The sequence below is a fragment of the Heterodontus francisci genome, chromosome 10 (assembly GCF_036365525.1).
Source record: "Heterodontus francisci isolate sHetFra1 chromosome 10, sHetFra1.hap1, whole genome shotgun sequence".
NCBI lineage: Eukaryota > Metazoa > Chordata > Chondrichthyes > Heterodontiformes > Heterodontidae > Heterodontus > Heterodontus francisci.
This window is the reverse complement of record NC_090380.1, coordinates 121,529,586-121,545,935: the sequence shown is the minus strand read 5'-3', so window position 1 is coordinate 121,545,935 and position 16,350 is coordinate 121,529,586. Positions and strand designations below refer to the sequence as shown.

The following is a 16,350-nucleotide window of genomic DNA, read 5'->3' as shown; positions in this document are numbered from 1 at the left end:
GTGGGACCCGTACTCCAGTGAGAATCAGTGTGTGTGGGACCCGTACCCCAGTGAGAGTCAGTGTGTGTGGAACCCGTACCCCAGTGAGAGTCAGTGTGTGTGGAACCCGTACCCCAGTGAGAGTCAGTGTGTGTGGAACCCGTACCCCAGTGAGAGTCAGTGTGTGTGGGACCCGTACCCCAGTGAGAGTCAGTGTGTGTGGAACCCGTACCCCAGTGAGAGTCAGTGTGTGTGGAACCCGTACCCCAGTGAGAGTCAGTGTGTGTGGAACCCGTACCCCAGTGAGAGTCAGTGTGTGTGGAACCCGTACCCCAGTGAGAACAAAGAACAAATAACAATACAGCACAGGAACAGGCCATTCGGCCCTCCAAGCCTGCGCCGATCTTGATGCCTGCCTAAACTATAACCTTCTGCACTTCCGGGGACTGTATCCCTCTATTCCCATCCTATTCATGTATTTGTCAAGATGCCTCTTAAACGTCTCTATGGTACCTGCTTCCACCACCTCCCCCGGCAACAAGTTCCAGGCACTCACCACCCTCTGTGTAAAGAACTTGCCTCGCACATCCCCTCTAAACTTTGCCCCTCTCACCTTAAACCTATGTCCCCGAGTAACTGACTCTTCCACCCTGGGAAAAAGCTTCTGACTATCCACTCTGTCCATGCCGCTCATAACTTTGTAAACCTCTATCATTTCGCCCCTCCACCTCCGTCGTTCCAGTGAAAACAATCTGAGTTTATCCAACCTCTCCTCATAGCTAATACCCTCCAGACCAGGCGACATCCTGGTAAACCTCTTCTGTACCCTCTCCAAAGCCTCCACGTCCTTCTGGTAGTGTGGGACCAGAATTGCACGCAATATTCTATGTGTGGCCTAACTAAAGTTCGGTACAGCTGAAGCATGACTTGTCAATTTTTATACTCTTTGCCCCGACCGATGAAGGCAAGCATGCCGTTTGCCTTCTTGACTACTTTATCCACCTGCGTTGCCACTTTCAGTGACCTGTGGACCTGTTCGCCCAGATCTCTCTGCCTGTCAATACTCCTAAGGGTTCTGCCATTTACTGTATACTTCCCACCTGCATTAGACCTTCCAAAATGCATTACCTCACATTTGTCCGGCTTAAACTCCATCTGCCATTTCTCCGCCCAAGTCTCCAACCGATCTATATCCTGCTGTATCCTCGGACAATCCTCATCACTATCCGCAACTCCACCAACCTGTGTGTCGTCCGCAAACTTACTAATCAGACCAGCTACATTTTCCTCCAAATCATTTATATATACTACAAACAGCAAAGGTCCCAGCACTGATCCCTGCGGAACACCACTAGTCACAGTCCTCCATTCAGAAAAGCACCCTTCCACTGCTACCCTCTGTCTTCTATGGCAGAGCCAGTTCTGTATCCATCTTGCCAGCTCCCCTCTGATCCCATGTGACTTCACCTTTCGTATCAGTCTGCCATGAGGGACCTTGTCAAAGGCTTTACTGAAGTCCATATAGACAACATCCACTGCCCTTCCTTCATCAATCATCTTCGTCACATCCTCAAAAAACTCAATCAAATTAGTGAGACACGACCTCCCCTTCACAAAACCACGCTGCCTCTTGCTAATAAGTCCATTTGTTTCCAAATGGGAGTAAAGCCTGTCCCGAAGAATCCTCTCTAATAATTTCCCTACCACTGACGTAAGGCCTATAATTTCCTGGATTATCCTTGCTACCCTTCTTCAACAAAGGAACAACATTGGCTATTCTCCAGTCCTCTGGGACCTCACCTGTAGCCAATGAGGATGTCAGTGTGTGTGGGACCTATACCTGTACCCCAGTGAGAGTCAGTGTGAGTGGAACCCGTACCCCAGCGAGAGTCAGTGTGTATGGAACCCCTACCCCAGTGACAGTCAGTGTGTGTGGAACCCGTACCCCAGCGAGAGTCAGTGTGTGTGGAACCCGTACCACAGTGAGAGTCAGTGTGTGTGGAACCCGTACCCCAGTGAGAGTCAGTGTGTGTGGAACCCGTACCCCAGCGAGAGTCAGTGTGTGTGGAACCCGTACCCCAGTGAGAGTCAGTGTGTGTGGAACCCATACCCCAGCGAGAGTCAGTGTGTGTGGAACCCATACCCCAGTGAGAGTCAGTGTGTGTGGAACCCATACCCCAGTGAGAGTCAGTGTGTGTGGAACCCGTACCCCAGTGAGAGTCAGTGTGTGTGGAACCCGTACCCCAGTGAGAGTCAGTGTGTGTGGAACCCATACCCCAGCGAGAGTCAGTGTGTGTGGAACCCGTACCCCAGTGAGAGTCAGTGTGTGTGGAACCCGTACCCCAGTGAGAGTCAGTGTGTGTGGAACCCATACCCCAGCGAGAGTCAGTGTGTGTGGAACCCGTACCCCAGCGAGAGTCAGTGTGTGTGGAACCTGTACCCCAGCGAGAGTCAGTGTGTGTGGAACCCATACCCCAGTGAGAGTCAGTGTGTGTGGAACCCATACCCCAGCGAGAGTCAGTGTGTGTGGAACCCATACCCCAGTGAGAGTCAGTGTGTGTGGGACCCGTACCCCAGTGAGAGTCAGTGTGTGTGGAACCCATACCCCAGTGAGAGTCAGTGTGTGTGGAACCCGTACCCCAGTGAGAGTCAGTGTGTGTGGAACCCGTACCCCAGTGAGAGTCAGTGTGTGTGGAACCCATACCCCAGTGAGAGTCAGTGTGTGTGGAACCCGTACCCCAGTGAGAGTCAGTGTGTGTGGAACCCGTACCCCAGTGAGAGTCAGTGTGTGTGGAACCCATACCCCAGTGAGAGTCAGTGTGTGTGGAACCCATACCCCAGTGAGAGTCAGTGTGTGTGGGACCCGTACCCCAGTGAGAGTCAATGTGTGTGGAACCCATACCCCAGTGAGAGTCAGTGTGTGTGGAACCCGTACCCCAGTGAGAGTCAGTGTGTGTGGAACCCGTACCCCAGCGAGAGTCAGTGTGTGTGGAACCCATACCCCAGTGAGAGTCAGTGTGTGTGGAACCCGTACCCCAGTGAGAGTCAGTGTGTGTGGAACCCGTACCCCAGTGAGAGTCAGTGTGTGTGGAACCCATACCCCAGTGAGAGTCAGTGTGTGTGGAACCCGTACCCCAGTGAGAGTCAGTGTGTGTGGAACCCGTACCCCAGTGAGAGTCAGTGTGTGTGGGACACGTACCCCAGTGAGAGTCAGTGTGTGTGGAACCCATACCCCAGTGAGAGTCAGTGTGTGTGGAACCCGTACCCCAGTGAGAGTCAGTGTGTGTGGAACCCGTACCCCAGTGAGAGTCAGTGTGTGTGGAACCCGTACCCCAGTGAGAGTCAGTGTGTGTGGAACCCGTACCCCAGTGAGAGTCAGTGTGTGTGGAACCCGTACCCCAGTGAGAGTCAGTGTGTGTGGAACCCGTACCCCAGTGAGAGTCAGTGTGTGTGGAACCCGTACCCCAGTGAGAGTCAGTGTGTGTGGAACCCGTACCCCAGTGAGAGTCAGTGTGTGTGGAACCCGTACCCCAGTGAGAGTCAGTGTGTGTGGAACCAGTACCCCAGTGAGAGTCAGTGTGTGTGGAACCCGTACCCCAGTGAGAGTCAGTGGGTGTGGAACCCGTACCCCAGTGAGAGTCAGTGTGTGTGGAACCCGTACCCCAGTGAGAGTCAGTGTGTGTGGAACCCGTACCCCAGTGAGAGTCAGTGTGTGTGGAACCCGTACCCCAGTGAGAGTCAGTGTGTGTGGAATCCGTACCCCAGTGAGAGTCAGTGTGTGTGGAACCCATACACCAGTGAGAGTCAGTGTGTGTGGAACCCGTACCCCAGTGAGAGTCAGTGTGTGTGGAACCCGTAGCCCAGTGAGAGTCAGTGTGTGTGGAACCTGTACCCCAGTGAGAGTCAGTGTGTGTGTAACCCGTACCCCAGTGAGAGTCAGTGGGTGTGGAACCCGTACCCCAGTGAGAGTCAGTGTGTGTGGAACCCGTACCCCAGTGAGAGTCAGTGTGTGTGGAACCCGTAGCCCAGTGAGAGTCAGTGTGTGTGGAACCCGTAGCCCAGGGACATATGAACATGCGAATTAGGAGCAGGAGTAGGCCACTTGGCCCTTTGTGCCTGCTCTGCCATTCAATAAGTTTCCACCTTCCCCTGATAACCTTCCACCCCCTTGCTTATCAAGAATTTAACCACCTCTGCCTTAAAAATATTCAAAGACTCTGCCTCCATACCCTTTTAAGGAAGAGAATTCCAAAGACTCTCGACCCTCTGAGAGAAAAAAATTTCTCCTCATCTCCATCTCAAATGGATGACCCCTTATTTTTAACACTGACCCCTAGTTCTAGATTCTCCCACAAGGGGAAACATCCTTTCCACATCCACCCTGTCAAGACCCCTCGGGATTTTATATGTTTCAATCAAGTCGCCTCTTGCTCTTCTAAATTCCAGTGGATACAAGCCTAGCCTGTCCGACCTCTCCTCATAAGACAACCTACCCATTCCAGGTATTAGTCTAGTAAACCTTCTCTGTACTGTCTCCAATGCATTTACATCCTTCCTTACATAAGGACACCAATACTGTACACAATACTCCAGATGTGATCTCACCAATGCCCTGTATAACAGAAGCATAATTTCCGTACTTTTGCCTTCAATTCCCCTCACAATAAATGATAACATTCTGTTAGCTTTCCTAATTACTTGCTGTACCTGCATACTAGCCTTCTGGGATTCATGCACTAGGACACCCAGATCCCTCTGCATCTCAGAGCTCTGCAATCTCTCACCATTTAGATAATATGCTTCTCTTTTATTCTTCCTGCCAAAATAGACAATTTCACATTTTCCCACATTATACTCCATTTGCCAAGTCTTTGCCCACTCACTGAACCTATCTATATCTCTTTGTAGCCTCCTTATATCCTCTTCACAAATTACTTTCCTACCTATCTCTGTGTCATCAGCAAATTTAGCAACCATACCTTCGGTCCCTTCATCTAAATCATTTATATAAATTGTAAAAAGTTGAGGCCCCAGCACTGATCCCTGCAGCACACCACTCGTTATATCTTGCCAATCAGAAAATGACCCATTTATGCCTCCTCTCTATTTCCTGTTAGCTAGCCAATCTTCCATCCCCCTACACCGTGAGCTTTTATTTTCTGCAATAACCTTTGATGTGGCACCTTATCAAATGCCTTCTGGAAATCTAATTAGAATACATCTACCGGTTCCCCTTTATCCACAGCACAAATAACTCCCTCAAAGAACTCCAATAAATTGGTTAAACATGATGTCCCTTTCACAAATCCATGCTGACTCTTCCTGATTACCTTGAATTTTTCTAAATGCCCTGCTATAATGTCTTTAATAATAGCTTCTAACATTTTTCCGAAGACAGATGTTAAGCTAACTGGCCTGGAGTTTCCTGCTTTCTGTCTCCCTTTTTGAATAAAGGAATTACATTCGCATTTTCCAATCTAACGGAACCTTCCCTGAATCTAGGGAATTTTGGAAAATTCTAACTAATGCATCAACTATCTCACTCGTGACTTCTTTTAACACCCTAGGATGACGTCCATCAGGACTCGGGGACTTGTCAGCCCACAGCTCCAACAATTTGCTCAGTACCACTTCCCTGGTGATTGTAATTTTCTCGAGTTCCTCCCTCCCTTCCATTTCCTGACTTACTGCTAATACTGGGATGTTACTTGTATCCTCAATAGTGAAGACTGATGCAAAATACCTGTTTAATTCATCTGCCATCTCCTTATTATCCATTATTAGTTCCCCAGACTCACTTTCTAGAGGACCAACGCTCACTTTGTTAACTCTTTTCTTTTTTTTTTACATTTTTATAGAAACTCTTACTATCTGTCTTTATATTTCTAGCTAGCTTTCTCTCATACTCTTTTTACCTTCCTTATCAATGTTTTAGTCACTCTTTGCTGTTTTTATATTCTATCCAATCTTCTGACCTGCCTCCCATCTTTGCACAAATATAGGGCGGCACAGTGACGCAGTTGTTAGCACCGCAGCCTCACAGCTCCAGGGACCCGGGTTCAATTCTGGGTACTGCCTGTGTGGAGTTTGCAAGTTCTGCCTGTGGACCGCATGGGTTTTCTACGGGTGCTCCGGTTTCCTCCCACAGCCAAAGGCTTGCAGGTTGACAGGTAAATTGGCCATTAGAAATTACCCCCAGTATAGGTAGGTGGTAGGGGAATTGAGGCAAGGTGGGGATGTGGTAGGAATATGGGATTAATGTAGGATTAGTATAAATGGGTGGTTGCTGGTCAGCGCAGACTCGAAGGGCCTGTTTCAGTGCTGTATCTCTAAATAATAAATAGGCTTTTTCTTTAAGTTTGATACTATCTTTAACTGTTTTAGTTAACCACTGATGGCGGATCGCACCTTTGGAATTTTTCTTTTTTGTTGAAATGTATCCATTCTGTGTATTCTGAAATATCCCCTTAAACGTCTGCCACTGCACCTCTATTGACCTATCCCTTAACCTGATTTTCCAGTTCACTTTAGCTAGCTCTGCTTTCATGCCCTCATAATTGCCCTTATTTAAGTTTAAAATACTAGTCTTGGACCCACTCTTCTCTCCCTCAAACTGAATGTAAAATTCAATCATATTATGATCGCTGCTACCTAGGGGTGCCTTAACTATGAGCTCATTAATTAATCCTATCTCATTGCACAATACCAGGCCTAGTATAGCCTGTTCTCTGGTTGGCTGCAGAACATATTATTCCAAGAAATTATCCCAAAAACATTCCATGTACTCCTCATCTAGGCTGCCTCTGCCCATCTGAACTTTCCAGTCTATATGGAGGTTAAAATCCCCCATAATTATTGCTGTATCTTTCTGACAAGCTGCCATTATTTCTTCCTTTACACCCCATCCTGCAGTGGTTAATGTTAGGTGGCCTGTACACCACTCCCACAAGTGACTTCTTGCCTTTATGATTTCTCGTCTCTACCCAAACTGCTTCTACATCCTATCCTCTCCCCTTACTATCCAAGGCCTTTCAGGTGAAGCAGTGATTTACTTGTACTTCTTTCAATGTAGTATACTGTATTCGCTGCTCGTAATGTGGTCTCCTCTACATTGGGGAGACCAAACGCAGACTGGGTGACCGCTTTGTGGAACATCTCCGCTCAGTCCGAAAGCATGACCCGAGTGTCCGGTTGCTTACCATTTCAACACTCCCCCCTGCTCTCATGCCCACATCTCTGTCCTGGGTTTGCTGCAGTGCTCCAGTACACAAAATTATGAGGGGCATTGATAGATTAGATAGGAAGAAACTTTTTCCCTTAGTGGAGGGGTCAATAACCAGGGGGTATAGATTTAAGGTAAGGGGCAGAAGGTTTAGAGGGGATTTGAGGAATTTTTTTTTCACGCAGAGGGTGGTTGGAATCTGGAACGCACTGCCTGAAGGGGTGGTAGAGGCAGGAACCCTCACAACATTTAAGAAGTACTTAGATGAGCACTTGAAACGCCATAGCATACAACGCTACGGGCCAAGTGCTGGAAAATGAGATTAGAATAGATAGGTGCTTGATAGTCGGCACAGGCACGATGGGCCGAAGGGCCTGTTTCTGTGCTGTTTCACGCTATGACTCTATGACTAACATCAATGCAAGCTGGAGGAACAGCATCTCATTTACTGACTCGGCACGCTATCGCCTGCTGGACTGAACACTGAGTTCAATCATTTCAGGGCGTGACGGGCCCCCCTTTTATTTTTCATTATTTTTTATTTTTTATTTGTTTATTCTATTTTAGTTTGTTTAGTTTGTTTCTACTGTGCCTACCCACTGTTTTTTTTTCATGTTTGTGCTTTGGGCCAGGGCTGTTCATTTTTCTGTCAATTCACACCCTCGCTGTACTAACACTTTGTCTTTCACCACACCATTAACATACCATTTGCCTTTGCTCCATGACCTTCGAGTCAGTTATTCTCTGTGACCTTGTCCTATCAACACCTTCTCTTTTGTTATCTCTTGCCCCACTTTATTTGCTTAAAACCTATTACATTTCTAATATTTTCCAGTTCTGATGAAGGGTCACTGACCTGAAACATTAACTCTGCTTCTCTCTCCACAGATGCTGCCAGACCTGCTGAGTATTTCCAGCATTTCTTGCTTTTATTCCAAATTTCTAGCATCTGCAGTATTTTGCTTTTATTTTATCGCTTCTACATCCTGGTCTCCTGAACTTAGGTCATCCCTCTCTATTGTGCTAATATCATTATTAATTAACAGAGCAATCCCTCCACCTTTTCCTCCCTTCCTGTCCTCCCTCAATGCCATGTATCCTTCAATATTCAGGTCCCAATCTATGACGTCCTGCAGCGATGTCTCTGTAATGACTATCAGATTGTACTTATTTATTTCTATTTGCGCTCTCAGTTCATCTGTTTTGTTTCAAATGCTACGTGCATTGAGATACAGAGCCTTTAGTTGTGTCCTTTTATTATTTTTGTAACCTCTAGCCTTATCTGTTGATTTACTCTTAGATTTGTACACTCTGTCCCTTCCTGTCACAGTCTGTTTATCATTTCTCATATTAATACCTTTCTCTCTTGCTCCGTTTCTACTCCTTGATTTATCATATCTTCCCAAATTTGATCCCATGCCCCCACTATTCAGTTTAAATCCCTCTCTACTTCCCTAGTTATGCGGCTCACTAGAACACCGGCCCCAGCATGGTTCAGGTGTAGACTGTCCCAATGGTACAGCCACAACTTTCCCCAGTACTGGTGCCAGTGCCCCACGCACCAGAACCCACTTCCACCACACCAGTCTTTGTGCCATGCATTAATTTCTCCAATCTTGTTTGTCCTATGACAATTTGTACGTGACTCAGGTAACCCATATCCAGTGTGTGTGGGAACCCGTACCCCAGTGAGAGTCAGTGTGTGTGGAACCCATACCCCAGTGAGAGTCAGTGTGTGTGGAACCCGTACCCCAGTGAGAGTCAGTGTGTGTGGAACCCATACCCCAGTGAGAGTCAGTGTGTGTGGAACCCCTACCCCAGTGAGAGTCAGTGTGTGTGGAACCCATACCCCAGTGAGAGTCAGTGTGTGTGGAACCCATACCCCAGTGAGAGTCAGTGTGTGTGGAACCCCTACCCCAGTGAGAGTCAGTGTGTGTGGAACCCCTACCCCAGTGAGAGTCAGTGTGTGTGGAACCCGTACCCCAGTGAGAGTCAGTGTGTGTGGAACCCGTACCCCAGTGAGAGTCAGTGTGTGTGGAACCCATACCCCAGTGAGAGTCAGTGTGTGTGGAACCCCTACCCCAGTGAGAGTCAGTGTGTGTGGAACCCCTACCCCAGTGAGAGTCGGTGTGTGTGGAACCCGTACCCCAGTGAGAGTCAATGTGTGTGGAACCCATACCCCAGTGAGAGTCAGTGTGTGTGGAACCCCTACCCCAGTGAGAGTCAGTGTGTGTGGAACCCCTACCCCAGTGAGAGTCAATGTGTGTGGAACCCGTACCCCAGTGAGAGTCAGTGTGTGTGGGACCCGTACCCCAGTGAGAGTCAGTGTGTGTGGAACCCCTACCCCAGTGAGAGTCAGTGTGTGTGGAACCCCTACCCCAGTGAGAGTCAGTGTGTGTGGAACCCCTACCCCAGTGAGTCAGTGTGTGTGGAACCCCTACCCCAGTGAGAGTCAATGTGTGTGGAACCCGTACCCCAGTGAGAGTCAGTGTGTGTGGGACCCGTACCCCAGTGAGAGTCAATGTGTGTGGAATCCATACCCCAGTGAGAGTCAATGTGTGTGGAACCCATACCCCAGTGAGAGTCAGTGTGTGTGGAACCCGTACCCCAGTGAGAGTCAGTGTGTGTGGAACCCGTACCCCAGTGAGAGTCAGTGTGTGTGGAACCCGTACCCCAGTGAGAGTCAGTGTGTGTGGAACCCGTACCCTAGTGAGAGTCAGTGTGTTTGGAACCCATACCCCAGTGAGAGTCAATGTGTGTGGAACCCATACCCCAGTGAGAGTCAATGTGTGTGGAACCCATACCCCAGTGAGAGTCAGTGTGTGTGGAACCAGTACCCCAGTGAGAGTCAGTGTGTGTGGAACCCGTACCCCAGTGAGAGTCAATGTGTGTGGAACCCGTACCCCAGTGAGAGTCAATGTGTGTGGAACCCATACCCCAGTGAGAGTCAGTGTGTGTGGGACCCGTACCCCAGTGAGAGTCAGTGTGTGTGGAACCCGTACCCCAGTGAGAGTCAGTGTGTGTGGAACCTGTACCCCAGTGAGAGTCAGTGTGTGTGGAACCCGTACCCCAGTGAGAGTCAATGTGTGTGGAACCCATACCCCAGTGAGAGTCAGTGTGTGTGGAACCCCTACCCCAGTGAGAGTCAGTGTGTGTGGAACCCGTACCCCAGTGAGAGTCAGTGTGTGTGGAACCTGTACCCCAGTGAGAGTCAGTGTGTGTGGAACCCGTACCCCAGTGAGAGTCAATGTGTGTGGAACCCCTACCCCAGTGAGAGTCAATGTGTGTGGAACCCATACCCCAGTGAGAGTCAGTGTGTGTGGAACCCCTACCCCAGTGAGAGTCAGTGTGTGTGGAACCCCTACCCCAGTGAGAGTCAATGTGTGTGGAACCCGTACCCCAGTGAGAGTCAATGTGTGTGGAACCCATACCCCAGTGAGAGTCAGTGTGTGTGGGACCCGTACCCCAGTGAGAGTCAATGTGTGTGGAACCCGTACCCCAGTGAGAGTCAGTGTGTGTGGAACCCATACCCCAGTGAGAGTCAGTGTGTGTGGAACCCGTACCCCAGTGAGAGTCAGTGTGTGTGGAACCCATACCCCAGTGAGAGTCAATGTGTGTGGAACCCATACCCCAGTGAGAGTCAGTGTGTGTGGAACCCGTACCCCAGTGAGAGTCAGTGTGTGTGGGACCCGTACCCCAGTGAGAGTCAATGTGTGTGGAACCCATACCCCAGTGAGAGTCAGTGTGTGTGGAACCCGTACCCCAGTGAGAGTCAGTGTGTGTGGAACCCGTACCCCAGTGAGAGTCAGTGTGTGTGGAACCCGTACCCCAGTGAGAGTCACTGTGTGTGGGACCCGTACCCCAGTGAGAGTCAGTGTGTGTGGAACCCATACCCCAGTGAGAGTCAATGTGTGTGGAACCCATACCCCAGTGAGAGTCAATGTGTGTGGAACCCATACCCCAGTGAGAGTCAGTGTGTGTGGAACCCGTACCCCAGTGAGAGTCAGTGTGTGTGGAACCCGTACCCCAGTGAGAGTCAATGTGTGTGGAACCCGTACCCCAGTGAGAGTCAATGTGTGTGGAACCCATACCCCAGTGAGAGTCAGTGTGTGTGGGACCCGTACCCCAGTGAGAGTCAATGTGTGTGGAACCCATACCCCAGTGAGAGTCAGTGTGTGTGGAACCCGTACCCCAGTGAGAGTCAGTGTGTGTGGAACCCGTACCCCAGTGAGAGTCAGTGTGTGTGGAACCCGTACCCCAGTGAGAGTCACTGTGTGTGGGACCCGTACCCTAGTGAGAGTCAGTGTGTTTGGAACCCGTACCCCAGTGAGACAGTGTGTGTGGAACCCGTACCCCAGTGAGAGTCAGTATGTGTGGAACCCGTACCCCAGTGAGAGTCAGTGTGTGTGGAACCCGTACCCCAGTGAGAGTCAGTGTGTTTGGAACCCGTACCCCAGTGAGAGTCAGTGTGTGTGGAACCCATACCCCAGTGAGAGTCGGTGTGTGTGGAAGCCGTACCCCAGTGAGAGTCAGTGTGTGTGGAACCCGTGCCCCAGTAAGAATCAGTGTGTGTGGAACCCGTACCCCAGGGAGAGTCGGTGTGTAGGACCCGTACCCCAGTCAGAATCAGCTCTTTCAAGAAAGGAGGAGAAAGAATTGAAAGGAAAGTTGGGTGTGTTTTGAGGAATATATATACTGTGTAACAGAGATTGCATCCATGTAATTAGATCAAGGGACTAGAAAACAAGTGCAGAATACACAATGTAACAGGAACAATTTAAACTCTGAGAGAGGGATAGAGGAATGGATTAAATACAGAATAATTAGAAATAAATTTAGTATGGATTATAAAGATGGGTTGCTGAGAAACCAAGAGGCAAGAATCAATACAGACGTAATTGGACAGAAGGTGATCGTACTGTTAACAAGCTGAAATCATTGTGCACTAATACAAACAGGACAAGGTTGTTTCAGGGTCGTGCATCGAATCAGAAAGTGGAGACAACTGGTTTATGAGCCCTGCTAAAAACTGGACAGTAGGTGGGCACAGCACGTTCGGAAATTCAACAAAAGCAGCAACCTGGAATTATACAGAAAGTCTAATTGAGTAAAACCCGATGGCACCACACAGAGGGTAAACAGACTGCAGGAATTCAAGGAGATTACCGACAGCGAGTAGAGGGAGAGTGGGGTAAAGAGGGAGATTCGGGTACAAGAGGTGTAGAGAGACGTACAGGAGGGGTAGAGAGGGGTACAGGAGGGGTAAAGAGGGGTACAGGATGGCAGAGAGAGGTACAGGAACGATAGAGAGGGGTACAGGAAGGGTAGAGAGGGGTAATAGAGAGGTAGAGAGGGGTACAGGAGGGTAGAGAGTGGTACAGGAGGGGCAGAGAGGGGTACAGGAGAGGTAGAGAGGGGTACAGGAAGGATAGAGAGGGGTACAGGAGGGGTAGAGAGGGGTACAGAAAGGATAGAGAGGGGTACAGGAGGGTAGAGAGGGGTACAGGAAGGATAGAGAGGGGTACAGGAGGGGCAGAGAGGGGTACAGGAAGGATAGAGAGGGGTACAGGAAGGATAGGCAGGGGTACAGGTGGGTTAGAGAGGGGTACAGGAAGGATAGAGAGGGGTACAGGAGGGTAGAGAGTGGTATAGGAGGGGTAGAGAGGGGTGCAGGAGGGGTAGAGAGGGGTACAGGAAGGATAGAGAGAGGTACAGGAGAGGTAGAGAGGGGTACAGGAAGGATAGAGAGGGGTACAGGAAGGATAGACAGGGGTACAGGAGGGGTAGAGAGGGGTACAGGAAGGATAGACAGGGGTACAGGAGTGGTAGAGAGGGGGTAAAGTGTGCAGGATGGTCTAGAATGAGGTATTGAAGGGGGCAGGGTGCAGGATGGGTTTCATTGATGGAAGGAGGGGTACTGAGCAGTAAACCACAGAGCAGACATCAAGCTTTTCATCCCTGGTCTGTGTCCTTCAGTTACTCTCACATTCGGATTGGAATGTAAAAGTGAGGAAGTGTTGTTTGGTCCAGAGCAGCCCATTCAGCACTGGGCACCACACCGCAGGAAGGATATATCAGTAGATTCACCAGAATGATAGCAGGGCTTAGAGGGTTAAATTATGAAGGCAGGTTGCATAGAATTGTATTCCTCTGAGTTCAGAAGGTTGAGCTGTGATCTGACTAGGATGTTTAAAATGATGATGGAGTTGATAGGGAAGATACAGAAAAATATTTCCTCTGGTGCGGGAATCCAGAACAATGGGGCAGAATCTTAAAATTAGAGCAAGGCCATTCAGGAGTAAAATCAGGAAGCAGCTCTTCACACAAAGGGTAGTGAAAATCTGGAACTCGCTCCTCAAAGGCCGTGGATGTCGGGGTCAATTGAAATTTTTAGGACTGAGATCAACAGATGGTCAGCTATTCTGTGACCTTGTCCTATCTACACCTTCTCCTTTGTTATCTCTTGCCTGCTTTACTTGCTTATAACCTTTCACATTTCTAATATTTGCCAGTTCTGAAGAAGGGTCACTGACCCGAAACGTTAACTCTGCTTCTCTCTCCACAGATGCTGCCAGACCTGCTGAGTGATTCCAGCATTTTTTGTTTTTATTTCAGATTTCCAGCATCCGCAGTATTTTGCTTTTATCAACAGATGTTTCTTGGGGAAGGGTATGTGGGGATAGGTGAATGGATTGAAGTACAGATCAGCCATGATCTAATAGAATGGCAGACTAGGCAGGAGGGGCTGAATGATCTCCTCTTGTTCCTTTGTTCAAGAAATGCAGATCACAGGGAGATAAGGTGGGAATGCTTAAAATGATAGAAATGACGGGGCAGGGTAGAACAAGGGATCATAGATACAAGAGTAAATGCAAGAGATTTAGATCAGAGGGCGGCACAGTGGCGCAGTGGTTAGCACCGCAGCCTCACAGCTCCAGCGACCCGGGTTCAATTCTGGGTACTGCCTGTGTGGAGTTTGCAAGTTCTCCCTGTGTCTGCGTGGGTTTCCTCCGGGTGCTCCGGTTTCCTCCCACATGCCAAAGACTTGCAGGTTGGTAGGTAAATTGGCCATTATAAATTGCCCCTAGTGTAGGTAGGTGGTAGGGGAATATAGGGACAGGTGGGGATGTGGCAGCAATATGGGATTAGTGTAGGATTAGTATAAATGGGTGGTTGATGGTCGGCACAGACTCGGTGGGCCGAAGGGCCTGTTTCAGTGCTGTATCTCTAAACTAAAAACCTCTTCACACACTGAGTTGTGAAGCTGTGGGATTTACTCCCAGCGTTAGTGGTTGAAGCAGAGACGATGTGAACATTCAAGATTTGATTGGAGAGGTGGATGAGGGAAAAGGATATAGCCACAGGGCGGGTAAATGTGAATAGGACTAATTGCTCGTGTGGAAGGTGGACACGGCATGAAATGGTTGGGCTGAATGTCCTGTTTCTATGTTGTAACTTATATCTATGTATTTTAGTTGCCTGAGTTAGTGCTGTATCTACTGCTGGCTTTAGGTTTGGGTAATAGATTTGAGTACTTGCAAAGGGGTTACCAGACAAGGGCATAACCTACACGCTGATAAGCAACACTCAGGAAGATCTCAACTGAGGGGGGGGGGGGTGTTATAGAGGAAAAAAATACATAGAATTATACAGAATTTACAGCCATTCAGCCCAATTGGTCTATGCTGTTGTCCACATAATCATCTTCCCACCTTTGTCTAAACCCATCAGCATATCTTTCTATTCCTTTCTTCCTCATATACTTATCTAGTTTCCCTTAAAGGCATCTATATTTATCAGTTCAACGACTCCATGCAGCCTCTAGTTCTGGACTCCCCCCGACAAGCAAAAATGTCTTCTCTATGTCTAGCCTATCAAGCCCCTTCAGAGATTTAAATACCCTGTGTCAGGTTAGTCCTCAGTTCTAGAGAAAAGACGTTCAGGCTGTTCAGTCTTACCTGATAGTTACAAACTCTACATTCTGGTACCTTCCTTGTAAGTCCTTTTTGCACCTTTCTCCACTGCCTCTATATCCTTTTTATAACATGCAGACCAGAACTGTGCATAGTACTCTAAATGAGCTCTCACCATGATTCGATACAAGTTCAATATTTCAATATACTTCCCAGCTTTTCAGTTCTTTCCCTCTAGAAATGATATATGAAATATATCTATCAAATTTAAAATGAAAGCTGTGAGGTGTGCTTATCTGACACGGTGGAAAAAGATCTTGCTGCTTACATTGAATGTCAAGGACTTGCTTGGCGACTTGTGGTGATGTTGTGAGGGATTCATGGTCCACAGTGCAGCTCACAGCTACACCATCATCATTCCGATCCACTTGAAGTCCCAGTGTACTGCTCACTGTAAAGGTCTTCCCTTTGGAGTCTGGCTCTTTTGTAGAGGGCACATCTAGAAAGAGAAGAATCAGACAGCTAGGTAAGGAAAAACAACCATCACTCTCATCCCGACCCCTTCCCCCAATGACTGATCAATAGAAACGAGTAAGTTATAGGTAATGACTGTCAAACTGCTGAATGAACAGCAAAAATGGACATTGTTTTATCAGATATATTTTTAGTTATTCGATGATTTCTTTGTGCTTATCAAGGTGGAATTTTTACAGTATGTTAAAGAACAAGTCAGACAACAAAGCAAACAGCTGTCAGGCACTTCCTACATCAGACCAGAGGGAGTCATTCAAAAAGGAAATAGTGAGAGTTCAGAGCCAACATGTTCCCATAAAGGTGAAGGGTAGGACCAACAAGTTCAGGGAACCCTGGATGTCAAGGGATAAAGAGGATTGGATCAGGAAGAAAAGGAGGCTTATGGCAGATTCGGAGCGCTGAAAACAGTGGAGGCACTAGAGGAGTATAGAAAGTGAAGGGGGTACTTAAAAAAGTAATTAGGAGAGTGAAGAGGGGACATGAAAAAACACTGGCGGGCAAAATAAAGGAAAATCCCAAGGCATTTTATATGTATATTAAGGGCAAGAGGATAACCAGGGAAAGAGTAGGGCCCATTAAGGACCAGAGTGGCAATCTGTGTGTGGACCCGGAGGACGTAGGTGAGGTTTTAAATGATTACTTTTCATCTGTGTTCAGTATGGAGAAGGACGATGTAAGTGTAGAGATCAGGGAGGGAAATGT

At 48.3% G+C, this 16,350-nt stretch overlaps 1 protein-coding gene across 1 annotated transcript in view; it reads right to left on the bottom strand.

The window, feature by feature from the left end:
• Nucleotides 1-16,350, bottom strand: part of LOC137374244 (cell adhesion molecule 2-like) — a 912,392-nt gene that overhangs the window by 355,313 nt on the left and 540,729 nt on the right. The window contains exon 6 of the mRNA XM_068040031.1: nt 15,443-15,613. Within this exon, the coding sequence (XP_067896132.1) occupies nt 15,443-15,613 (171 nt within the window). The remainder of the gene's footprint in view (nt 1-15,442; nt 15,614-16,350) is intronic.